Here is a 27,800-nt window from a genome sequence, read left to right as displayed (position 1 = left end):
CTAGGCACATATTTAAAATACTTAAATCAACAATCATCAAAATTACAATATCAACCAGTTGAGAAACAAAATGGAAAAAAAGGACTCCATATATAACAGCAATTAGAACAAAACGCTAAAATATATAGGAATAATCTTAACAAGAAATCTGTAATATTGGCATCAAAGACCAATTGACAAAGCCTTAAAACATACTGAAGCATACAATAGTAGAATGGAGTGTATGCCAGGTTCTTATATTGAAAGGCAATACTGTAAAGCTAATCTATAAATTTAAAATGAACCCAACTGCAACAAGTTACTTTTGTTGAAATTGACAACTGATACTGAAATTCATATGGAAAAATAAGTAAGCAAGAATAGCCAAGAGATCCTAAAAAAAGAATTAGCTATCAGAAACTGTCATAATATTTTTTAACCTTTTACACATTTAATGATTTTTATTTACTAACTATTCAAAACATTAAAAAAATTATACATGTTATTTGCCAATATTTTAAGAACCAAAAAATGCTTCTGTACAATGCTAAGTGATGGAAAAACATAATTTCACAATCGGTATATCTGTAGCTATGTAAACCTTTATGCAAAGAGAAGACAATGAAGTGATTATCACTGGAAGGTTTTCAACCTAATTATCAACTTTTCTGGATTTCTCAAATTTTCTAAGTGTTACGATTATGGTCTGAACAAGGTAAAATTGATTTGTAATTACTATTTTAATAGCTGTTCTCTGTGAAAATCATTTCTTCATGGATATAATAAGGATAAAGTTTAATATGTCTTGTTTTTAATTGAACTGGATTTTAAACTTGCATCTGTGAAAGCAAGTAATATATATTTTTAAACTTGAAATAAATCAATAAAAGAAATGGTGATCAACTCTAGAGAGAAATCATAGTATCTCACAGTGCTTATTTTTAAAGGTCATATTTTGAACATGTATATGAATTCGTCGATGAATAGTATTTGATAATAATCTAATGAAATATAAAGCACAGGTTTCCTCCTAGCCAACATAACTAAACATGTATTTGATATCTACTTTGTCTGGAGCATGAGGGTAGACACTGGATTAAAAAAAGTATATAGCAAGACAGGAGACAAGATGGCAGAGTAGAAGGACTTGAGCTCATGTACTCTCACGAAAACACCAAAATCGCAACAAACTGCTGAACAACCATCGACAGAAAATACTCCAATCTACCAAAAAAGATATTCTATATTCAAAGATGAAGAAGCCACAACGAGACAGTAGGAGAGGTGCTTTTGGCAGGTGGGTGACCCACAAATAGGAAAATACTTATATTGCAGAGGTTCTCCCACAGGAGTGAGAGTTCTGAGCCCCACGTCAGGCTCCCCAGCCTGGGGGTCTGGCAGTGGGAAGAGCAGCCCCCAGAGCACTTGGCTCTGAAGGCCAGTGCGGCTTTAATGTAGGAGCTCCACAGGACTGGGGGACAGGACTCGACTCTTGGAGGGCAAACACAAGGTTTCACGTGCACTGAGACCCTGGACAAAGCAGTGACTCCGTAGGAGCCTGGGTCAGACCTACTTATGGGGATTGGAGGGTCTCCTGGGGAGGCAGGGAGTGGCTGTGACCCTGAATATTCAAAGCAATCTTGAGAAAGAAACAGAGCTGGAGGAATAACTTCACTCTACTACAAAGCTAGTCAACAAAACAGTATGGTACTGGCACAAAAACAGAAATATAGATTAATGGAACAGGATAGAAAGCCCAGAGATAAACTCATGCACCTATGGTCACCTAATCTATGACAAAGGAGGCAAGAATACACAATGGAGAAAAGACAGTCTCTTCAATAAGTGGTGCTGGGAAAACTGGACAACTACATGTAAAAGAATGAAATTAGAACATTCCCTAACACCATACACAAAAATAAACTCAAAATGGATTAAAGACCTAAAGGTAAGCCCAGACACTATAAAGTCTTAGAGGAAAACATAGGCAAAACACTCTGACATAAATCACAGCAATATCTTTTTGGATCCAACTCCTAGAGTAATGCAAATAAATACAAAAATAAGCAAACGGGACCTAATTAAACTCAAAAGGTTTTGCACAGCAAAGGAAACCATAAACAAAACGAAAAGACAACCCACAGAATGGCAGAAAATATTTGCAAACCAAGTGACTGACAAGGGATTAATCTCCCAACCTAAACATCCACCAACAGAAGAATGGATAAAGAAGATGTGGTACATAGATATAATGGAATATTACTCAGCCATAAAAAAGAATGAAATAATGCCATTTGCAGCAACATAGATGGGCCTAGAGATTATCATACTAAGTGAAGTAATTCAGACAGAGAAACAAAAATATTATAATATCACTTATACATGGAATCTAAAAAGATGATACAAATGAACTTATTTACAAAACAGAAACAGACTCACAGACTTTGAAAACAAACTTATGGTTACTAAAGGGGAGAGGTCGGGGGGAGGGATAAATTAGGAGTTGGGGATTAATATATACACACTACTATGTATAAAATAGATAATCAAGAAAGACCTACTGTAAAGCACTAGAAACTCTACTCAATATTCTGTAATAATCTATATGGGAAAAGAATCTGAGAAGAATGGATATATGTACATGTATAACTGAATCACTTTGCTGTACACCTGAAACTAACACAACATTGTAAATCAACTGTACCCCAATATAAAATAAATATTAAATTTAAAAAAAGGACATAGCATGATTCCTTCTTTTCAGTTTATAGCTGACAACAAAAATAACTGATATTCACGGAATTCTTTTTTTTGGTTATCTTATTTATCCTCATATTTGAGGCAGTTGTTATTAATATCCTTCTTTTATACATGGGACAACTGTAGCACACAGCAGTTATAATTGAGTTAGAATATTAAACTTTAAAAACTCAATAGCAACTCATAGCATATGTAAATGATAACTCAGCAATGCTCACAAAAAAAGAAAAAGAAAGAAAAAACGGCCATTTTCCCAAAGAAAAGTCAGGAGAATCTTCAAGGAGAAGGCAGGAACTAAGTCAAGCCTTAAAGGGCTCAATCACATGGCAAAGAATAGAGAGCAGGCTCCATAGGAGACAAAAGCATGGAAAACGTCCACACAGAATCAGGAATTAGCAAGTTCAGGGAATAATGAGCAGACTTATTGTTTTAAGCAAAGGATTCACTTAGTTAAGTGGTTGGAAAAGAAATTTGCAAAGTAGGTTTATCATCTTCCTAATGGAGTATCTAAATTCATGATTTTGCAACGTATACTTTTTTTATTCCTTGAATGTCTTGTTAAAGAAACATGCTTAAATGAAATGTCTGGGATTGGTTTCTAAATAATCCAGTGTGTATGGTGGGAGGCGTGGGGCTGATGATGAAACTCTAAGTATCTGAGACTTAGTTACACTCTTCTTTCTTCCTTTGTATGTTTGAATTTTTTCAAAATAAAAGATTTTTAAGAGGCACTTAAAAACATACTATTATTAAAGAAGTGGGGTATGTATATATACATCTATCTGTGTGTGAAACCGTTTACAACTGAAAACCATTTACAAGTATGCACTATATGATACATACAACTTTGTTCCGGGGGTTTACAGACCCTTAAATTTAAACAAATAATCTTAGGTGGTACAGTCTTTTATACTCAGTCTCTGGTCAAGAGTGTTTCAAACTCACGGACATTAGCCTACCACTGCTTAGCCTACCTAAGCATTCCTCTTAATGCTTAGCATCTGTTGCCGACTGATAAAATTTTAGTCTCAGAGTTAAAGGAAACAGATGTTACTGTTCTTTAGAAAAATAATTGAGATTTTCAATATGAAAATGTTATTAAAGGGAAGGGAGGAAGCTAAGAAGCAAGCAAACATATTCGATCACAATATAGAGGGAAAGATGATTAAAACAAAGGTGATAAGGGAAGTAAAATTCATTTACTATGTTTTTTTCTCAGATCCTTCAAATCATGCAACCTTTTTCAAGGTACTCTGTGTTTCTGTACATGCTATTTTTTTCAACCTTCTGGTCTCAACTCAAGAGTTATCTCTTCTGAAAAGTGTTCCTTGTCCCTACTCTCCACACCAAGCAGAGTCTGGATCTTTGTACACCTATGTGTTACACACATACCTGCCACCCACCAAATTGTAGTGTAATTGTCTCCTCTATTTTACTGAGGTTCTTATCAGTCCCCTGTGCCTATTAAACAAAATAGTGCACAGTAGTCACTGAAAAATGCTGAAATAACAGGAACTTGACAACAATTGCAAATAATGAGCATTTTAACAAATACAAGAGAACATTTTAACAAATTCAAAAGCACACTTAGATTACAAATTAAAAATGCATGCTATGTTTTCTTTATTTAAGAGAAACCGCCACACATTGCTTTGTATTTATATTTACTTATCAATGATATTTTGGAAAATTCAGAATGAAGAAGCAAATATATTTATGTTTATGGTAAAGGACCGGGCTGTAGGGTAAAATAAAGGTCTGAGAGAATTTCTCCTCAGCATCCAAATCTTTTATCACTAACTGGAATTCGGAGGAAGTTCAATTGAGCAGCCAGCCTCGAGGTGCCTGCATATGGGACAGTGTGTGTTTTTCTGAGTCCACTTAATTTGTAAGAGAGACATCCTCAAGAGTTCTGGATGCCTGAGTAGGCAAGCTGGCTGGCAGAAAATTCTTGGACCTCAAATAGTTCTCAAACCTAAGGTTTACCTAATTTTCATCGAGTACACCCTGTGACAATGCCCTGTGACAATGCCAGGGAGTATACAATGGCACGCTATTCAGTTTAATAAATTTAGCTAACTATTAAACATTAAATAACACACATTGGAACTAAGGAGTTATAAAACACAAGACAACTTGTTTCTTCTGGAGGCTGTAGGGAAGAATCTCTTTTCTTGCCTTTTCCAGCTTCTAAAGGCTGCCTGATTCCTTAGCTTTGTGACTTCCTGATCACTCTGACCTTGACAACTTTTGTTATGACTGTCCCGCCTCCCTCTTACAAGGATCCTTGTGAATAAACTGCCCTGTCTCCCCATAATTCAAGATAATCTTCCCATTCCAAAATTCTTAACTTAATCACATATGCAAAGTCCCTTGTGTCAAGTAAGATAACATATTCACAGTTTTTTTTTTTTTTTTTTAAACGGGGTTGGGGAGAGGGGCATTGTCTACCACACCTACATTTCCTTTTTATAAAGAGGTATCCAATAACATTCCCTAGACTCAGGGTTGCCTGTAGCAACATCTGGAGCACATCCTCAAATACGATCAGAATGGTAACCTTTGGGGTCCTGGAATACAGGAGCCCTGCCCTGACCCTAACTGGCAATGAAAATCCCAAACTTTTTTTCTCCAAAGGCCCCTTTTACTATCCCTCCATATTCCAGACCCATCATACTACTCCTAGCTGATTAGAGCTTCTGATATGCTTCAAATCATTGTACTAAACTAACTTATCCAAACCAGAGGAAATACACTTAATGACTTAGTCATTTTGTATAATCAATCTGAAGTAAATCGCAATTTGTTAGGCCACTGAAATAAAAATAATTCAGACTTTCAGTTGGTCACCACTAGATCAAACTGTTCATCAATGAAAGATAGAGACTGGTCAATGCAAAGCTTAGTTTCCAAACATGAAATAACCTCTAGTGTTGACACATCTCTTTAAAATTCTCTATTCTCAAGTCAATTTGAAAAGTTAAGAATATTTATTTCAGATTCAATTTCTATCATTTTATCTATAAAGATATAATTTCTTATTTTCAGAGTCATTCCTGAACGTTAAAACTATATTAAGTATGGATATAAGGGCAAGAATTCAATACAGAGTTTTGTTTTTAGCTGTATAAATAAAAATGCGTCTAAGTAAAAGAATACCCAAAACATTAGGAATAGAGGAAAAAACAGGGAAAAGATCCAAGCAACAGAACATAACAAAGAAGGAAACACTGAGAAAAACAGAAGAAATACACATATTGATATGCTAAACAGTGCTCTGCCCAAGAGGCTAAATTACTGGTTGCTAACTGTAGTTAATCTGCAGAAAAGACTTCGACTAAGCCTCCAGTATATTCATTAGTCCTGGATCACTTGAGCTTCACGGAGCTTATTTACTTATTTTTAGGATTAGCAACACAAATTATTTAACCAATGTATTGATTAAGGCCTGCTTTTAGGCATATGTCTGGGAGCTTCAAATGTTGACTATGTGGGAAATACATTTTTACTGACATATTAACTAATTCTTCCAGTTTAACTGAATACCAAAATTTTTTAAAACTCCAGACACTAACAATTTTACTTTTTTAAAAACCTACTGTTTTTACACAAAACTAAAGTCATTGATCCCTTTCTGGAGGTGGAAGGAAACCCAGAAATGACATTCCTGACCTAATTGTGATAGAAATTATACAGCACTGGAAATGTGGGTCAGCATTTTATCATTTACAAATCTAGGTCAGGTCAGCATTTCCCAACTAGTTTCTACTTGTAAATTCATATGCACCACTATTATCTCTTAAAATGGAGAACGTGGAAATACAGGGACAAATGTAAGGTAATATGTGAATGTGCAAAGACACCCAACACCCCGTGTGCCCAAGATAAGTGACCACAGGTGACTGAAAAGATTTCTAATAACACACAGAAATAATAACATTTTCTTTTGCACCTCAACTCTGTTCTCCACTGGCAACATCCGTGGTCATTTGTGCCTATTTTCATCTCATTGTCATGGTACCTAGAGTGCATTTGCTATATTTGTGCTGCTTAATTTGAGCTATTTTATGGACACCTCACATCTAAATATGAAGCAACAAGAGTGTCACAGGTATTAACAAGAGAAAGCATACATATAACTATGATTAACAGACTTAAGAAGATGAAGATGTAAATGCTTCACATGTCCTTGATAAATGATTGATAAGAGAAACTATTCTGAAGGAAAAGTGCAAATTCTGCTATGAAAAAAGTACTCTGATCATGCAGTCAGAAAGAAAGAATGACAAAATGGAAAAACCTGCAAAAATATCAAGTCAGGGTACTGGCTACTCATTAGAATCACCTAGAGCTTTTAAAAACAATCAATGCCCAGAAATTTGGACTGAATTGGGTGGGCATATAGTTTCTCAAAGTTCCCTGGGAGTTTTTACTTGCAGTCAAGGTTACAAGTCACTATGCTACAGAAGACCAGAATCTACTTCAGATACCTACCTAATTAGCCTGAGGTAGTAGTTTTCAAAGTGTAGTTTATGGAATGTTTTCATGGGTTTATGCAGTCAAAACTACTTTTATAATGCTAAGAAAATACCTGCCTTTCTACTGTGATGCCATTTGTATTGATGGTGCAAAAGCAATAGTAGCTACAGAATTATCATCTTAACAAACTCCCTCCACCCTCAACCACTGAGGCATACAAACGCTGCTTTTCCTCTTGAATTTCCTGTGGAATTATCAGCATTGTTGTATAATAAAAAGGGCTCAAGATTTGGTGACAAACAGAGCTGTTAAGTTTAAATTTGAGCTTCACTATTTATCAGCAGTATGGTCTTGGGCAAGACACTTAAATCATTCTGCGCCTTTTTCTTCATGTGTACACTGTGGCCAATAATGCAAGTTTTCAATAAAGCTCTGTATGTAAAACACATGGCAGAGTAGGTGCTTAATCAATATTTCCTTGCAATCCAAACAATTATCTAAACTGGAGTTGTGCTTCACCACTCCTTACTAAGCACCATCAAAATGATTTTATTTATCTTTATCTTTCAAACCTAACTACTATTGTCAAGAGTTAAGGCATTCAATCATCTACTATCACTGTATTTGTTTCTAAACTAGTCTTCCAGATTTTAATCTTCTATGTAAATAGACCCTGCATTGTTACCAGTTGGTTTTCCAAAATGCACACCATTCTTTTCCCTGCTCTAAGTCTTTATCAGGTACACAAACATCATCAAAATATAAAGGCCTTGAAATGACTTCAAGATCTGGCCCCAATCTTTCTTGTCTCATCTCTCATCATTTCACTGCTTAACTTCTATTCCTGCCAGTCCCCAAGCAACTATTCAACTTCACGCACTTTGTGTCCATAACTACCATTTCCTTTATCTGTCTGAAGGATAGAAAATGCTTTCCCAGCTCTAGCTAATGATTCCTTCCCTAATCCCTACTCACTCCTTAATATACAGGTCAGAGTGTTACCTCTTTGGGGATGTCTCCCCAGCAGTTCTGAGCCACAATTACTCTTTCCTCTGTTTCTAACATATTTCCTATGTATCTCAGCTACAAGATGAGGGAAACTATCTCACACCCTTTCTCTGATATTTGATTTAACTATAAAATGGGGGCAATAGGTCCTACTTTGCACGGTTTATGAGCATTAAATGAATATATCTGTAAGTCACGTAACACATCAACAGAGGAAGAAATGAAGACAAACTTCCTCAGGTTGATCAAGCAAAGGCTGGGCACTGGGAATGATTCTAACCCTGTTTGGCTCAGTCTAAAGCCCATGTTCTTTCCACCACACATGTAGTCTCTCTACGTCCTAGCAGCTAACACATAAAATTTACTTATTTAATACTCTCCCCCACTGTACTGTAAAATCCTTTAAGACAATGAGCACGTTTTACATGACTTTGTATCCCCAGCCTCTCATTCATTTGAGTATCAACTCTGACACTGTGATGTAGAGATTAAAAGACGTAGTTTCTACTTAAGAGCTCTGCCTAGAGAAGGGAAGAATATAGGCAACACCTTACTGCTGTTTTCTATGCAAGAGAAACACTGCGGGTATATACGTGGAGTACAGATGTCCAAATAGATACCTAAAAGGAGTAGAAGTAAACAAGGTACAGGGAAGGCCTCTTGGGAAGAGACGAAATTAAAAGTATTAATTCATAAATGATATAATTATCAGACTGTTTATGCTTTGATAGTTGTAAATTATTGCTGATAAACATTTTATGGTCTGCAAATGCATTTTAAAAAATGGATTCATTAAAATGCAGTAATTCAGATTTAAGTCATTATCACGGGGCTACCTCACAAATATACCAAGTGTAGGTACAAACTCAGAAAGAAACCTCATTGTGTAGCTCTTCCAACTACAATGTACATTTTCTGAAATGTGGACAACTTAAGCTCACAGGAACAGGGCAGGAATGAAAAATTAACCACCGGGCAGTTGTTTCTATTTTCCCCCATGTCTCATTGACATGTTATATTTGAGAGCAACAAATCATTACGACATATTTTATCCTCAGTTATGTTGTTTTTATTAACAACAGCATGAGGACTTCTGGCATCTGGACATTAAAATAAGTTTGAGTTCTGGCTTCACTACCTACTAGGTGTATAACCCCCAAGCACGTCAGTCTCCTTGTGCCTGACTTCCATTGCCTGCAAACATATATTCAGTTTCGAGCCTGAAATAAGACAATGCTTATAAACTGATTTTTCAAATGCAGCCTGGCACATAGCAAGTGCTAATAAACGAGAGCTATTATAGTTAATTTGAAAAAACAAGTATGGCCAGATGATTCAAATACTAATAATCTTAAACACACTATGTCTTGCTTCTAGATAGTACATAAGACAGTAAGGTGATGAAAAGAATAATCTATCTCTGACTGTACTATGAGCAAAATAACCCAACTTCAGCCTCGAAGAGCATATGCAAGAATTAAGAGTAACAGTCTCTCTACTCTTTTTGAATTGAAAAAGGAACTATATTTTCTAAGTTAAATAACCGCTCACTCATGACACAAGTGTATCCGTCCTATCATGTGGTAGGTGGAGAAAGAAGCTGGCCAAGGAAGGAATAACCCGGTAATAAACTGCCATCTCCTCTATAAATGGTAAACTTCTCCTGGGAAGACATTGTGACTTATGCCCCAGCTATACCCAAAGTAGCTGGCATAAAGCAAACAACAATTAATGAGTTTTCGATTAAATGTCTAAGGGTTTTGTGCTGTATGGGATTCTGCAGGAACTTCTGGGAACACAAGCTCAGCAACTTTTCACTGTAGAAGAGCTTTTTTGTCATGGTTGCTTTTGATACCATAATAAAAGGCATGCGTCTTTTCCCCATAAATATGCTCATAAACGCAAATCTGGCACATGGACCTCATACATTCACCGCAAGGCCTGGTGTAGAGGCTGTTGGCATTTACCGTAACAAAGGTGAAATGCCTGCAGACATAGCTTGGGAGCTTTTTGCTGTTACTACTGATTATTACATCTGTCCTCTGCCTATGCCGGCTTTATTTTTCTCAACCTGGAGACGTAAGCATTTTGCGAACTTTTGTGACGCATTTCAAGCTTTTCTAAAAGACCCAAACTATTAAAGGAATCTGCAATAAGACGAAGTAACACATAAAACCTTCTTAATGTGTGGAAGGGGAGGAAGGCCCGAGGCCAGACACACTCCAAGCACATTAAGCTCCTAGAAGAGAAGCCACCTCCGCAGACAACTCCAATCATTAAAATATAGCTCATAAAGTAAAGTAGCATCTCTAAAGTTGAGAGAATGGAGTTGGAGGAACCTAAAAGGCCACTAATTCAACATGTGAAAATTAAGGTGTAGCACTTGGGGTTTATTTGACAGCAGGGAAATAAAAACCTGGATCAGGCCCGCAGAGAGATAAGGCGCCGCAACCTAACAAGCGCAAACCCGGGCAGCTCTAATGCCTCAAAATGACCACAAAGAGTCTAAGTAACTGATGGGTTAAACCAACCAGCGCACTTCTTCGAAACAAGTCAGGAAAGTGGCCTCGGCTTGTGAGGAGGGGTTCCGCGGCCCCGGGGTCTTTCTTGGGCTGCCGGCCCTGGTTCTCCCTGTTTGGACGTGGAGGAGCCACATGGCTCCCGGGCCTGTGCATCCTCCGAGGCCCGGGAAAATCAAGTTAGTGACAGGGTTCCCTAGCCGGGGACCCGGGATCGCCGCCCAACCCTCCAGCCCTTGTGCGGGCCCGCAGCCCCTTCACAAAGCTCAGCCGCGACCCCGAAGCCCCAGTTCTTACCATAGTGAGGCCGGCGAAACCCCAGCCACATCACCCTTCCGGGCCCTGGGCGGAAGAGGCGTGCAGGCCCGACTTGCCTTTCTCGCTCCTTCCGCAGTCTGGTTGGGCCTGTCAGGGTACCTCCTCCGGAGTCGCACGTCTCAGACTCTACGATAGGCTCCTCTCTACAGGAAAGGGCGGGGTGTAAATGACGTCATTCAGCCCCGCGGAAGTAAATGACACTCTCATTGGCTGCTGGATGTCTGCCTGTGGAGCGGGCCTTTTGGAGGAGACCGGAAGTGGAGTTACTGACAGGTAGGGTCCGGAAGTGGCGATTGCCTCGGTAGTCCAGTTCTTTTCTTTTTTAGCTTTGTAGAACTCCGCAGCGCGCAAATTTATTCCTGCTTGGATTCCCCCCCCACGATGTGTAAGCTTTTGGCCCTTCTGTTTATGTACTCTTTGGGAACACCTGGGTCCCCTGGGCTTACACGCAGGGCGTTCATCTCCTGGGCTCCCTTTTCAGTTTCTCCCTTTGCACCTGAGAGATTCTTTGGAATGTAAAGCGCCTTTGAAATGCCCTGTAAAGTTGTGGGATTAGGAGGACACTTGAATTCGGTGGGTTGTGTTGAGAAGGTGTTGGATCATTTCTCTAACATTGGCGTTTTGTAAATGGGTTCCATCTGGGGCTGAAACGTACTAGGCCCGTTGGGGTCAGGAAAGAACTTTCTGTGGTAACAAATGGAAAGGAACTGCGTTTCCTGAGTTCAGTAGTTGATTAGGTACTCCAGAGAAGGAGTCCAGCTGCAAGATCAATAACATGCCAACTTTTTCTTTTAATCAGTAGTATTATTCTTTAGCTTTCTCTAATTTTAATAATCCCATTAGATAAGGCTTTATTCCCCCCCACCCCGAGATTCTTTTTAAAATGTTATCAGTTTTTTAATGCTTTGACTTAAAGTGGGATAGAGAAAAAGAGGAAAGGAAACTCACATGAGGTGTTGATTTATGTGCTGTTCTTGGCCAAACTATGAGACCCTTCTATATTTAGGGCAACACAGTGATTAGAACATTTGGGTTTCTCCTGTGATTACATCGTTGGCCACAGCCCAACACGTTTTCTTTTCTTGTCTTTTTTTAACCATAACTAACTTTACTTTTGAATCTATTGAATTGTGAAGAGTTGGTCCAAACACAAATTTAGCAAATATTTAACTGAGCTTTATTCAAGGGATCATGAGAGTGCAGCAGAGGAATAAAGATGGCCTGTTCCTTCCAGAAATTTAATGGGCATGGGAAAGAGGGGAATAAGAAATGTATAAAAACGTACTGTACCCTCCTCCTATCAAAAAACAAGCCATAATGCTCTGGCTTGTGATTGCTTTAGAGTATATCTTGCAAGTCTTGCCATTCAAATTAAATAACCTTGGCTTAGTTATGGAAATTATGTTGTGCAACTCATCAAGCTTGGCTTCTAAAGTAGTAACTGTGTCTGCAGACGTTTTGCTTTCATGTGAAGATTGTCTTCATCTTTAGGAACGCTTAGGGTAATATGTAATACCTGAAGTGCACCAGGAAACTGAAGTTGTTAGAGATCACAATTGATGTACTATATTTATGGATTTGAATTAATTTTAGGCCATGGGCTCTTATGTACTTCAGCTTCAAAACAGGAAAGAACAATGTCAGTTATTTTAAAGTTACCCATAGAGGAGCCCAAATAGCAATAGATAAGGTTGAACATACATAAATGTGTAGTTTGTTTTTCATGTATCACAGCAAACGAAGTTAATCTGATGTGTGGCAAGATCTCTACTGGCGGTGGTAATTGAGCTATATGGTCATTAAGCACATGAACTCCCTGCTCTTGGTTTTCACTGCCAGTGAACTAATGTAAGTACTATCTTACACTGCTGTTTCAAAAGTCTACTTTCCATAGCTGTGCTGTGGATTCTCATTTCAAACTATCTTGGATCATTTTCTTACTTACTAAAAATGAAATCTGACTCTATCATTTCCTTCTTCAAAAATTATTGTCTCTCCTGCATCCAGAAGAGTATTTTTAACTTTGGTTTCATGGGTTCGGTAGGATTGTATGCAAAAATAGTATGTATTTATGTTTTTTTGTGGAGAGAATGCATAGGCTTCCCCAGTATTGTAAGGATTAAATGAGTTATTACAAGTAAGTCATCTAGCCAGGTATTGGACATACACTAAGCACTCAGTAAGGGTTGCCTGTTGTGTGCCTGGCTTGCTTTCTTCACTAAATTAAAAACTCTTTGAAGGGAGGGATAATGGTGGAGGGCTGATTGACTTGCATGTTAGGCACTCAATAAAAGGTTTTTTAAATTAATGGTTTTTAAAATTAAATTGGTATCACTTTTATACCACCAGACCACTTTCTTCCCTCTTCTCTTTTTACTTTGTGTCTAGTATTGATAGCGTTGATTATTTCCTTTTATCTGACTTCCTTTTTTTCCCTCATTCAATGATATTCACATATATTAAAAGACAATGGTTTTACTTAACTCGTTTTCTTTGATCCTCAACTAGTCTCCGTAGACTGAGGTTGAAGTTCTTTGTTACCTAGTGTTCGTCTTTGTCCTTTTTTTCCTCCCTCTTTTTTTTTTTTTTTTTTGTGGTACGTGGGCCTCTCACTGTTGTGGCCTCTCCAGTTGTGGAGCGCAGGCTCAGCGGCCATGGCTCACGGGCCTAGCCCCTCCACGGCATGTGGGATCTTCCCAGACCGGGACACGGGTTCGTGTCCCCTGCATCGGCAGGTGAACTCTCAACCACTGCACCACCAGGAAGGCCTTCCCTCTTTTTAAATTCTCTTTCCCCATGGCTCTTAGATTAAGACCCATAAAATTTTGATTGACCTGCATGTTCTTTCTTTCACCTTAAGAAATGCTTCTTTTAACTTTTCTCTACTTCCAACCCCATTTATTTGCTCCTCTGAGCAAAAATCCTTTAAGGAGTTTCTATGCTCCAAGTCCCAATTTCCCTTCTACTGTTCTTTCTTGAGATCCCTTCAACATGGCTATTGCTCCCCCAAATGCTCTTGTTAGTGTCAGCAGTCAGTCTGAAACTGTGAATTGTTCATTTCCATATATCATTGCTATTTCTTGTCTCCAAGCCTTTGCTCGTGCAGCTTCTTCTGCCTGGAATGTGTTTCCTTATCTTTTTCCTTCCACTCCTAAACCTTTTCCACCTTTTAAGATTTACATCAGATATAACTCAAGGAAGCCTCCCCTGAAATTTCAGGCAGGTTAACGTGCTACTTTTCAGATGAGCTCCCACCCTGCCTCTGCACTTTACAAGCTTGTATAATAATTCTCTTTGGGTGTTTCTATCTCACCAGAGAGCTGGGGATATGTCTTACTCATCTTTGAGATATGAAAGCCTGGTACATAGGATGTAGTCAGTGAACATTTTAATGCATTGATGGCATGCCCAAAGTCACTCAGCTACGAAGCCCTAGAGTTTTGATTTCAATCTGAGTCTTCTGAGTATAAAATCAGTGCTTTATTTGCAATACCTTGTTTTCAAGAAAGAAGGTGGCTATCTTCAAGCTAGTTCTTTTTGTACTAGTAGGAGGTAATTAATGCATTTTATAGCCCTGGGCAGTTTGTTCCTTGTCCTTTGTGAAGCTGATGAGAAAGTGAGTTGTGTCTTTTTCTAAAACACTGGCAGAAATCAGTGAACAGAGGGTTATTATAGTCAGCAAATTTTTTTTTTTTTTTCCGCGGTACGCGGGCCTGTCACTGTTGTGGCATCTCCCGTTGCGGAGCACAGGCTCCAGACGCGCAGGCTCAGCGGCCGTGGCTCACGGGCCTAGCCGCTCCGCGGCATGTGAGGTCTTCCCGGACCGGGACACGAACCCATGTCCCCTGCATCGGCAGGCGGACTCTCAACCACTTCGCCACGAGGGAAGCCCAGCAAATTTTTAATATTGATAAAATTGGGCTCTTTCTAGAAGAAAAACACCACTGAGACTTTCGTTGCCAAAAGAAAAAATCTGTGTGAGAATTCCTAACTGTTGATGAGGCATTCATGCTTTTACTAGATGCCAGTATTGCCAATAGCTTTAAATTAAACTTTTGCTTTTGTGCTATTGGGAAATCCCAGGGTATTTACAAGGTAGTGCACAGATTTTCTCCCAATGATGGAAATTTGCTCTTAAGATTGAGTTAATGATGGTTAGTTTGTTAACATGATTTCTGATACTTGGCACAAAAGTTAGGTACACTAATTTTGCATATAAAACACTGTTTAATTCTAGATAATGAGCCAGACTTTCCAACTACCTTTTATGGCAGGCATTCTGGATTCAAACTTCTCTCTGAATCTCATCATCATTGTTGCAGTCTGTAAACCAATCTTTTATAAATTTGTCTAGCTTTTAGGACTAACAAAAAAGGAAATAATTTAATTCTATAAATTATGAAAAGGCTTCGGCAGCTTTCACCCTTAGCAATGGGGTTGAAAATGATGATTAGGCTTGGAATTGCTGCAGTCAAAAACAAGTATTACTTGGAGTACACTCCTGAATTTGTGCCTTGTTTCTTTGAGCTTTACTAACCCTGCAGAAGTGACCAAAATGTTGAAATAAGCAAGGAGTTCAATCTGGTCTTTGTGTGAGAGGATGCTATTAGCTTACTTGTAATTTTGTCTGAACAGTTAGTGAGAATTTTATTGAATAAAGAAAGATCTTGCTCAGTTGGAACAGAAACAAGTGGCTGCCAAGAAATAAGATGCAGCCATTGTTGAAGAGGCTCATCAAAGTGTCCTGACAGTATAAATATTGACATGCTGAGATATGTCAATATTTACCATAGAATTTGGAAGTTGCCAAGTTCCTGTTTAAGAAATGTGACACTAGCATTGAACACAGTATATCAATAAATAAGGAGCATGTCCAAATGAACAGCTGCTCAGAGAAAATCTCAGAGAAAATAGGATAACATCTGTCTAAACTTTAGGGCACTTCAAAAGTTAAATTTAAAAAATTTATTGATGCTTCTTTGATAATTTGTAGGTAGATACATGTATAATATAGTATATTAATATAGTTCTATATGTAGGTTTAACAAGTGTTTTTTTAAAAATTACAGCATGGTTGCAATTTATAACTTTGTAAATTAGTGGTGCTGTGATACTCATCTCTAAAATGAATAAAAAAAAATCTTGCCATAATATTGTGTTTAGGAACCAACCTCTTCATTTTAAGCATTATTCTTACAGAAATTGGCTCGTCACGCCTTAGGTATTACTTTTGGGAACAGAAAGTTTGTGCTCTGAGAATTTAGCAATAGAGAAAACATGAGCTTCTGAAGTTTAACTGTAATGAAGAAATTTGTCCTGGTTATTATCTGAAAACTATGTCTCAGAAGAAAATCTGTAGGGTAATGAGCAAGTAAAGTCAGTATGTTTGATTGAGTATCACAGGTCACTGCTGTTAATTCCCATATGAATATCACTGTAATATAACAGAGCACTCGGTGAAAGATAGATGCTTGAAACCTTTATATCAAGTCATTGGAACCACACAAACAATGTTACATCTATTTTGCAGACTTTTAGAAGGTTAAACTTAACATTCTTAGAATAATAATAGTCCAAGCAGTCCTAGAAGAGCATAAACCATGGGTATTGGAACTGGTCCTCTCATTGCTTCTCTTTTCTGATAGCAAAGATTGATGGCTTTTGTACAGTAATCTAATCATGTTACCATATTGTAATGTTATGTTTATATTGTGAACAGTGAATCCAAAGTACAATTGAGGTCATGTATTCTTGCAGAAGCTACATTTGTTTCTATAAATAACTTGATAAACATGAAGAAACAGCTTTACTTAGAGGTTCATAAAAGGCTTTTGATCTAATTTCAGTGCATTAAAGACAGAAGCAAAAACACAATTTTAAAATTTAAATTGATTGGATCCCTCTTTTGGGGAGGCTTTGCCAATATTTTGAGGTAAGATGTTGAGTTTTAAGGAGAAAACATTAGAATATTAATTAGTGATTTTTAAAACTTGGGAAACATTTTTTGCCCTGTAACCAAGACTTGAACCTTTGTTTTGAATAGACATATTATGATTTTTTTTTCTAGAATCATTAGCGCCTTATGCAAAATATTTACCAGTTGTCTTCTTGAACCACCTGTTTACTGGTTATTTCTTATGTAGTGACAACAAAGTCCCAGTGTTTTTGAAATGCCATGTGTTTTGGATTTGATAAGAATGGAAGCATATAAAGCTGAAAATGTAAAACTTCCTGTTTGGTATTGAATATTATGTTTAATAGAGTGTTTCCCAAAGTGTGTACTTATACCACTGATGGAGTATATACATTTGCTTACTTACAACTGTTTTGCACGTACTTTGAGATAATTCACATAACCAATGAATGACAATGAAGATTTGTCCTGAAATATGCCTGATTCCAAAGACTGACACAGGTAGCTTAAGGAAAAAGGAATTTCTTGGCCTCACACCTAAAACATTGACAGTTAGATCTAGATTCTGGTGATGCTGAAATCAGATCTGACCACCCCTCAGTTCTACTTTCTGCTCTCTTGGTTTTGTTCCCAACAGCTCCAGTCTTACAGCATCATAACACCAAATCCAGTAGAGAAGAGTATCTATCCTTTATATGCAAATAAAAGTCCTGAAATTGAGCCTTACTGGCCTTAGTTGTCCTAACTTGAATCACGTGCTCATCTTTGAATCAGTTACTGGGGATTAAAATGTAATGTTGGTTTAGCCCGGGTCTGTGTTCTGCTGGAACTTGGGGCCAAAAGTCAGCTTGCTCATAGCCTGTGGATAAGAATAGCAGATGTGAGGGGGGTCACTCGAAGTTTTATTGCTACCAGTAGGGAGTCTGTATTGGGTAACAAAAATCAACAAATTCTCTCTAAATGTTGGGTGAATGAACACTTTTAACCTGAATTGTGGTGGGGCATGGACCAAGACACTGATGGCATTCTCTGACCAATGTTTAGTGACAGCTAATAATACAGAACTCTTCAGTTGAGAATGGAGGAGGAAAAGTATAAACTAGAGTCATTCAAATTGGTACAGATTAAATGAATTCAGCCATTTAAGTTAGAATCGTTTATTGATTACGAGCCAGGAACTATAATAGGTATTTGACTTATATTGTTTAGATAAAAAAATCAAAGATGTCATGAGTCTAATGATGTGCCATAGGATGGGAAATTTTGGAAAGTTTCAGTACAATTATTACTTCTGGTTTCTTTATTGTGGATATTCTGTGCAATCTTGGAATATATTTATGATTCATATTGAATATTTTGTTCAATTAAAATTTTTTACACATTTTGGCCTTAAGACCAAATTACTATTTTTTAAAATATTTGTTTATTTTATTATTTATTTTCTTTTTATTTTTTGGCTGCGTTGGGTCTTAATTGCGGCACGCGGGATCTTCGTTGAGGCACGCAGGATCTTTTTCGTTGTGGCGTGCGGGCTTTCTCTCTGGTTGTGGTTCATGGGCTCCAGAGTGCATGGGCTCTGTAGTTTGCTGCACGCGGGCTCGGGCTCTAGTTGAGGCGTGCGAGCTCAGTAGTTGTGGTGTATGGCCTTAGTTACCCTGCGGCATGCGGCATCTTAGTTTCCCGACCAGGGATCGAACTCACGTCTCCTGCATTGGAAAGCAGATTCTTTACCACTGGACCACCAGGGAAGTCCAAAGACCAAATTATTAATGTATAGCCGATAAATATTGAAATAATTTAGGTATTTTTATTATCAGCTTTTCAGTTGATTATGCAAAACAGATTTTTTATCCTTAGTATCTTTGATTCATTATTGTATAATAAAATTCAACAATGCATTATGCACTAGTATCCCTAGTGTAATGTTTATCAGATAGGAGTATTTACTAGGACCAATAATGAGTTCCATACTTCTTTAGATAGGCTCCTAAATTTTGAAGTATTAAATTATATATGTAAGAATAAATTTCTAATAGATGACTTTTTCTTTTTTACAGAAGTACCCTATACAAACAATTATCCTGATGGTCAAAGAACACTTTTTTGAAAACACTTTTCTTTTTCCCTCTTTTTCTTTTATTTTATAACATCTTTATTGGAGTATAATTGCTTTACAATGGTGTGTTAGTTTCTGATTTATAAGAAAGTGAATCAATTATATATATACATATGTTCCCATATCTCTTTCCTCTTGCGTCTCCCTCCCTCCCACCCTCCCTATCCCACCCCTCTAGGTGGTCACAAAGCACCGAGCTGATCTCTTTGTGCTATGCGGCTGCTTCCTACTAGCTATCTATTTTATGTTTGGTAGTGTATATATGTCCATGCCACTCTCTCACTTTGTCCCAGCTTACCAATTTTCTTTTTATACATTTTATTATGGAAAATTTCAAACATATGTAACAGTAGAGAGAATAATGGGTTCCTATTATCTAGCACAACAATTATCAACTCATGGCCCATCTCATTTCATTTATATCTTACTCAAACTTCACTCTTCTTTTCTAAATTATTTTTAAACAATCCCTGACATCATATCACCTGTAAATATTCTAACATGTATCTTTAAAAAGTAAGGACATTGTAGAAAACATAACCACAATTCTATTAACATAGCTTAAAAAATTAACAGTAATTCCCTAGTACTACCAAGTACCTAATCTGTCTTCAAATTCCTCAAATTACTACTTCATAAATTTTAATAGTTTGTTGGTTGAGTCAAGATTTAAATAAGATCTTTAAATTGCAGTTGCTTGTGGCTTTTAAGTCTCTTTTAACTTAAATAGTCCAACCCTCCTCTCCCTTTTGCACTGAAGTTTATTTGTTGAAAAAACTGTCAGTTGCCCCATGAAGTGTCCCACTGTTTAGATTTTGCTGATTGCATCCCTTTAGTGCCATTTAACATGTTCCTTCATCCCTTGTGTTTCCTATAAATCGGAGGTTTGATCTGATTCTGTTGAATTGTTTTTTTTTTTTAGCATGAATATATCATAGGTAATCCTATGTAGAGGTTTATGGCTTTTACCAAGGCAACCAATGGGCTATGAGTTCTTTTTTGTATTGGTTAAGCCAGGGGGTTATGAATTCTTTTCTATTTATATCTCAAAATTTGGCTTTAAGACAGAATTTGTATTAGGAAATAAAAGAAGTCAGAATGTGGGGAAAGGGAAGAGGAATACTTATATATATAGATATGTTTACTGGCCATAAATTTGTCATTACCCTAGTAACTCTTCACTTCTCTAATTTTAAAACAAGTGATGTTAGGAGTTCCTGTCTTGAACCATATAGACTCAAAGAATGTTTTTCTTTAGAATTTCATGAGTTCTCATTAGTAGAAGAAGGATTGGCTCTATACTTTGAAAATTCTGTTTGTGGTTAGAATAATCTAAAATAAGGCAGTTGTTTGTAGAGAAGGTATAGTAAAGTTGTATAAAGAACTTTCCCTCTACTATTTGAAGTCTGTACCTGGGTTATTTTGGGTTATACATCGGGTCATGATTTAGATTTGTGTTAATACATTGTGATACTTTGTTCGTAGGTTAAGGAAAAGCAATTCAGTACCTTGATAGTATAAAATGAGAAAATTCAGAGAGAGGCTGAGAGCTAAGAAGTAGAGTTAAATATGAGACTCATAAAGAGGCTGTCTAGGGTTGAGACACTTTTAAGGCAGTGTGTTGGATAGACCTAGTTTTGAATACACATCTATCTTTACTACACCTGCTGAATTTCAGTTTTCTTGTTTTTAGAATGGTTCTGAAGATTAAAACAATATATGTAAAATTCTCAGCACAGTTCATGACATATGCTTAGTTCATTTTTGTTCCACTCCCTCACTGACAACCATATACCTTGAGTTTTTAGGATAAATTAATGACTTAATAAAGCACTATCTGTATCGTACATTTTAATTAGCTATATATGTACCTTCATTTTTCTGTGTTTACCTAGTTGTTTTTGTTCTCAGATTATTACCACCTTCTTTTTCATTTTGTCCTGAGTCTAAGAACCTCCTTAGATATTAAACCAGATATACCTGAACTGAATGTTTTCATCTAACTCTCTAACCATGATCTTCATGTCCTAGAATAGTCTAACTTGATTGAATCTTATTGGCCATCAGTTAAATAGATATCTCTATTACAGATAATTTCCAAACAAGGTTTAACCAAAAATTAGGCATTTCCAAATAACAGCAGTTCTGTAAAATTGGTCATGGTCATCATTTGTCTGTGTTTTCTGAGCAAGCAAGATACCATACTAAAAGACACAAAAAATTTAATATGATTTTGTTTTTGAAAATTTGATCATTTATTTTTATGTACATCTTTATTTAGTTTGGAGCTAGGTCCCTTTTTAAAAACAAAAGCATTTATATCAGTGGGCATCTTCGTGGATATTTTCTGTTATGTTTCATTGGACATTCTTGTATCTTGGCCGAAGAGGAGTATTCATGCAGGAAGAAATGAATTTACTAATATGTGTTTCACTTTTCAATTAAAGATAATTTTCAAGGCATTGGATTACATTGTTGTTGTTTTTAGTGAATCTACTAGTTTATTATTGGAATTTTATTTTATAAACATTGGATTCCTCATATGGACATATTCTTAATATCTCTTGTTTTTGTTTATTCTGGGCCTGTAATTTTTTTTTTTTACATTATAAAATGTAGCAACTTCATATATCATCTTCCATGTATTTAAGGTATCTCTTCCTTACTTTTTTATTATTACTTTAGTTCCCATCTAGCAAAATTATATATTACCTTGTATTTTAGTTATAATTTTGTAGAACTCTATTTTATCGTGTTCTTGTAACTGGATTAAAAGCTTCTGAGGGAAGGCATCATTCCTTTTTTTTTTTTTTTTTTTTTTAATCTGCTGGAGTTCTTATTTGGCTTCCTCAGTGAATGTTTGACTGGTAATGGAATGGACTTTTTTTAACTGGCTTCCCTCAAATTGATGTCAGTTCATTATTTCAATTTATGGAAAAGTTTTGGTTTTGTTCTATGTACTAAGTGACTCTGAAACTAACTTTGAATGGCTTTTCAGATCAGCTTTTTAAATTCTTCATTGCAAAATTAAACTTCTCTTCCACAAAGTAGCTTCATTTGTTACTATTTTATTAATTCTTTGGGAAAAGTGTTTGTTTAAAAAATAATTATTTCTTTTATTTTCTAAAGAATGTGATATTTCCAACTTCTTCCTAATGAGAAAAATCATCACTGATGACTCTGTAGTTTGAATTTTGTTGATGACTTTCATTATTTTATAGGATGAACATCTCTGATTCAGTGCTATTTCAGAATCTTTTTAGGATTTAGTTTCAAAATTGATGTTTTGTTGTAGTCAGAAAAAGACAATGGATTGATTAATCTTTGATTAATATGGTAATGCAAAGAGGCTCTTTCTTAGCTATGTGACCTTATTTTTTTGCTGCCTGCTACAGATATTGGCTGCCAGACACTGCCATTCCACACTGTAGGAGCACAGCCTCCAAAATTCTGATACCTTAATAACAAATGACTTTTAATCTAGGTCAACTTCATTGCTTGCTTTATTCAAATGTTGTAGAGGTCAAACCATAGGAAGTCAGCAGAGTGGTACTAGAATTCTGAAGCTATCAAAATTCCATTTCAGAGTCAGAAGCTATATACTCAACTCACTGTTGAGTGATTCAATGGGCATAATTCAGCTCAGGCCCTCTTCCATCGGGAGGAAGAGCTGGAAGAATCTCTCTGAACATGATGATCCTGATATCTTCCCTATATTAGACCTTCTTTCTTTTTTCTCCAGTTGGGGAATAAGATGATTGACAGCTGGGATCCTTGGAGGCTGATCATAACTGCTTTCAATGCTTCTGGACCTTGAAAGGATGGATAGATATTCACAGGTATAGACTAGAGGTAGATATTTTAGGAGAGGGAATAGCATAAGCAAAAGGGCAGTTGCAAGGGTGGATTCAGAATTCCTACTCAGCCTTTAGGTCTTAGATCTCATTTCCTCTAGAAAGCTTCCCATGACTGGCAGTCTGGGTGTGTCTGATCTGGGTTCCCCTGTTGCCTCTTACTACCTCTTTATGGCTCTTAACCTCAATGTTTTGTAACATGTGTTTATTTGACTTTCTATTCATGAGAGTATAAATGTTCTGAGGTCAGGGGATATGGCTATTTTATTCATAGGTCTATTCCCAGCACCTAGCATAGTACCTGTTGTCTGGCAGGATCTAAATAAATATTTATGCATGACTTGTCATATTTCAAAAGTCACTTATTTTGTGAGAGGCCAATCTGGGCCTCTTTATCCAGTGACATTAGAAAAGACCAGATTTCTCAGGTAAAGTTTCCCTATTCCAAGAGCTTGGGGACAAAAGACTTGATTTCCGATTTAGTAGAGGATATACACCAATAGCCTTAAATAAAGCTGGACTAAGGCTATTTTGTTTGGCACATTAGGGTGTTTTCCAGCACCAATAACCAATTCTCCAGTTCTCCAATACCAACTAGGTGTCCAAAAATTCAATTTAATTCTTACACTGCCTACCTGGAGTTAGTGTCAGTTTTCATAGGTTAAAGGGTTCAGTCCCACAAGACTGCCTTCACTTCAGATGCCAGTTGCAAGTCCCGGGTCATCCATACTTCTGATCTGCCATAAATTGGGGGTTCCCATGACCATCTCCTCAGGTTTGATAATTTACTAGAATGGCTTACAGAACTCAGGAAAACACTAAAACACTTTACTTTTATTTACTGGTTCAGTAAAAAAGATACGACTGAGGAACAGCTGGAAGAGATGCATAGGACAAGGTATAGGTTAGGGTGCAGAGCTTCAGTGCATTGACTGGGCAAGCTGCTCTCCCAGTACTTTGATATGTTCACCAACCCAGAAGCACCCCTCCCCCAATTTCTTTGTTCCAGAGTTTTAATAGAGCTCAATCTCCAGCTCCACACCCCTCTCTGGAGTTGAGGTGGGGGTGAGGCTGAAAGTGCCAACCCTTTAATCTTTTGGCCTTTCTGGTGACCAGCCACATCCTGAGGCTATCTAGTGACCCCACCCTAAGTCAACTCATTAGCATAAGCACTGGTATGATTGAAAGGGGCTCTTCATGAAAAACAAAAGACACTCCTGGTGTTAGGACTTGTACTCTTCTAAATTGTACAAGGCTTGATTTAAATTTTAGGGGTACAAAGTTTCAATTCAATTTGAGAATGCATCACATAAGGGGACTCAGAATTGAATCTTTTCTTTGATCTTGGAATCTCCTCCCACTAGAGTTATCCACAATATGTTCAGGGATGTGCTTGAAAATGACTCAGACTCAGCAATTACAGCATGGGAGATAAGTATGTAATTATTCGTCCAGTTAGGTATGTTAAGTAATCATGTGCCATTTATAACTTAGTATTATTTGAACCATGTGAAATTGCCATTTTTTTATAGGTTAAAAAATGTGCAATTTCATATGGTTCCTAATATTTTTGTTTGGCTGAATTAGGTAGGGTCACCAATTGAGGATATGTTGTAGGTTTTTTTTTCAGGGTTAACTCTCATTTGTACCCCAGTCTTACCATTCATCCCCTTGTTTGCCATTAGAAAATAGGCAGATAAATGGGTGTAGTTTTAAGTAAATGGTGGATTTGTGAGTGGGGGAAACGTATAGTACAAGTCTTGTTTCTTTTCCATGCAAGTGCTTTTAGTTACATTTCAGTTCTGAGCAGCACATTTTTCTAGTAGAAAAGGCTTGAATCTTTTGATCTTTTTGATCAGGCCACCCAAGATGTCTATTCTCTTGATTTGTACATCCCCTGCTTAACCAGTGCCTGCTTCACCTACACCCTCCTCACAGGACTAACCTTCTTACATACGTGCCCCTGCCCCAGCTAGTGATTGTTTACATCAAGGGGCAGTGAGGGGCCAGTGCCCCTCTGCTAGTTTCCCTGGTAGTTGAGGAGCCCACCTGATGTCAGTTTCCCCTATAACTGGGAACCTCCCCCTTCCCACCCCCCTGGAGCGAAGCCTGCCATCACATCCTACCTGCTGTCTGCCACACTTGGTGAGGTGTTGCTCCAGGATCTTGCTTCAGACATGTAAGCTCCCCTTATACATTAAACCACTCATGTCTCTGTTACTGACTCCAGGCTCTGTCTTCGGTCTTGAAGCTGGGCAAGTACAGGCCTTGCAGGCCTGCATGGTGTAGCCCAACAACTGTGTGTAAGCTTAACTGATGGTGTTTCATAGGAACCTCTTCACTCTTTCTGAAATTAAAATATGAGAGAGGGTCAAAGTTTTGAGGCTTAAATCATAATTGTTAAATTCTTAATGAAAAAATACTGTTGCTTAAGCTAATACTATATTTGAGGTACTATCTTACTTCTTCATTTCTGTTAAGTGTCTTTCTCATATGAAACTGCAATCAGAATGGAAGTATTGTTGTGAACATTTAGAAAGTTTCCAAAATGTTAAGTATACTCTCATTCTTTCTGCCAAGGTTGTTTGTAATCAAGAGTGTCCATTTGATGAATATAAAGGAAATCATAGTCTTGGAACTTTGAGTCCAATTCTAGGTGTTAGATTTTATGTGGGAAATTTATTCAGGCCATTTTATTGTTTTTTAATACTCACTTCATTGGGTAAGAGAAAAGAAAGGAGAGGAAGTGGAATTTGAAGGAATCACTGAAACTAATGATTATTAATGGTGTTTGTAAAAGATAAGCAGAGGAAATGAACAGTAATATATTTGGAATGCCAGCAGCTGGCATTCCATACTCGTAAGAGATAATTGAGAATAGTCTGTAACCATGGCAAAGATACTTTAGGTTTAGACTTATTTTATTGTTCTAATGCTTTATTCCTGAAGCATCAGATTGTTTATTTAATGTCTTCCTTGAATATCAGCTGTATATTACAAGTGTTTGAACAAGATTATACCGACAGTCTTAATTATATTTTGCTCTTACTTAGGTTAACCAACCATCCTAGTTTGCCTGGGGTTGTTGAGAGATTTCCTAGGACATGGGACTTTCAGTGTTAAAACCGGGAAAATCTCAGGCAAGCCTGGACAGATGGTCACCTTACTTTCATTTCAAATTTAATCGAATGGAGAAAATCCTGACATAATTAGAAAGGTATTTAAGAATCCTGTAAATTCTTTACCCTTAAAGTTTAGAAAATTCTAACTTGAAAACATTATTTCAGGAAAGCATTTCTTCTATAGAAGGTTAGTTTTGTTTTAATTGCTTTGGAAATTTAAAGGTAAATTGATTTTGTGGTCATTTTTCAAAAAGACCTTAATTTACCCTTTGGTCACATAGATAACAACCAGCAAATCGACATGCTATTAATAATGACAATGCTAGGAATAAATTATTAATTAAAAAATACTCAGTGTGGGAATTCTGATAAGATAAACAGGAATTGTCACTGCTTTTAAAGAAGTTCTGAACAAATAAAATAGTCTTCTTTTCTGAAATTGTTACGTGATGTTTGTCTTTAAGTAGCCCAGTCAGTGGCTGTTGTATAAACCTTTCTTTCCTTTTTATATATCCTTGAATTTTTGTAACATGATAAACTTTAAAAAAATTTATCACCACACTTTTGGTTTACAATTTATATTTTTTTCTTTTCCTCATTTTTAAAAAAAAGGAAGGTCAAACAAAATAATGTGATCAGGAATCTAATTACAGACTATTAACAGCATGTGCTGTGTGCTAATCTTTATTCTGAACTCACTTTAGTTATCAGCCTACTTTTCTCAACAAGGGGGCACTTAAGTTAATTGCTTCATTAGAAACATGCTTTTAGCCCTTTCTGATCCATAAGTAGGACTCCTTGGCAGAGCTGCAGAAGTTTGAACACCTGCAGCCCAAGCAGCTTGAAAGGAAGCCATAACTCACTATAAAGGAAAATAAAAGAAGCTCAAGTTCAAAATGGTGTTATCAATGATACAGTGTTGTCACTAACTTGAGCTGACCTAAGAGAATTGGCTTCTGCATTGCTTCTTATCAGCATCCAAAAGGGCATACAAAATTCTTTGTAAACTAATTTAAAAAGTGTCTTGTTTATTCAGAAGCAACTGTGAATGGTATTTGTTCAGAGTCTAGATCACATCAGCCAACAACTTATTTCTCTTCTAAGAGAGAAGCCAAGTATCAAAGACACAAAGTACTAAAGATAAGCTTCTCAATTCTCAACTGTTCTGAGCTCTCAATAAAGCTACTGATGTACAAATTGGGGTGGGACCCAACTGTTTCCACCTGCAGGCTTGTCTTAGATCCTTGGCTCTGGCTGGGAGAGGTGCTGATACTAGTCTGACCTTTAGTGCCCTTAGAAAACAAAACACAGGCTTTCTTATGGCCCTAATCAATCATTCCTTCTGAAAATTCCATCCCCTTTCTTCAAGTACTAGTCTTGGGGCAAAAAACCCATGGCTGACTATTCCCATTTACAGTGCTGGTGAAAGCAAAGAGATCCTTGATTCGCTCTTACGGAATCTTAAAAGACATTACAAGTCATCCTTTTTCCTGTTTCTATGGTGGAGTCTTAGATGTTTTGTATTTGATATTTAATGAGAGGGTGACCTCAGTAAGTAAAAGAATGAAGTGCTTTCAAAACTGGTTCAAATAGTATATTATCAGGAAATTAAGACTCAGTTGATATAAAAAAAACATTTATAAGGCTATTGAGGCATAAAATACTTATAGGATACTGAGTTGTCACATTTGAGCTATTAATATGTTAAGTCCCTAAGCGTGGCCCACAGGT

The 27,800-nt window shown here is 37.0% G+C and overlaps 2 protein-coding genes across 6 annotated transcripts in view; one reads left to right on the top strand and one right to left on the bottom strand.

Moving 5' to 3' along the window:
- Positions 1–11,184, bottom strand: part of TMEM167A (transmembrane protein 167A) — a 32,936-nt gene extending 21,752 nt beyond the window's left edge. Inside the window, exon 1 of the mRNA XM_004281639.3 lies at positions 11,043–11,184. Within this exon, the coding sequence (XP_004281687.1) occupies positions 11,043–11,045 (3 nt within the window). The 5' untranslated portion in view covers positions 11,046–11,184. The remainder of the gene's footprint in view (positions 1–11,042) is intronic.
- Positions 11,185–11,237: 53 nt separating this feature from the next.
- XRCC4 (X-ray repair cross complementing 4) overlaps positions 11,238–27,800 on the top strand; it is a 262,034-nt gene continuing 245,471 nt past the window's right edge. The window contains exons 1-2 of one of the 5 annotated variants that reach the window (XM_033409084.2): positions 11,331–11,448; positions 12,798–12,911. The gene's annotated coding sequence lies outside the window, so the exon portion shown is untranslated. Of the gene's footprint in view, positions 11,449–11,489; positions 11,637–12,797; positions 12,912–26,037; positions 26,165–27,800 lie in introns of those variants that run through there. The other 4 variants (XM_012537378.3, XM_033409083.2, XM_033409085.2 and 1 more) reach the window with 4 other exon arrangements.

Source organism: Orcinus orca, chromosome 3 (genome assembly GCF_937001465.1).
Source record: "Orcinus orca chromosome 3, mOrcOrc1.1, whole genome shotgun sequence".
In the NCBI taxonomy this organism is placed as follows: domain Eukaryota; kingdom Metazoa; phylum Chordata; class Mammalia; order Artiodactyla; family Delphinidae; genus Orcinus; species Orcinus orca.
The sequence above is the reverse complement of the archived record's forward strand: the minus strand, read 5'-3'. Positions and strand labels throughout refer to the sequence as shown.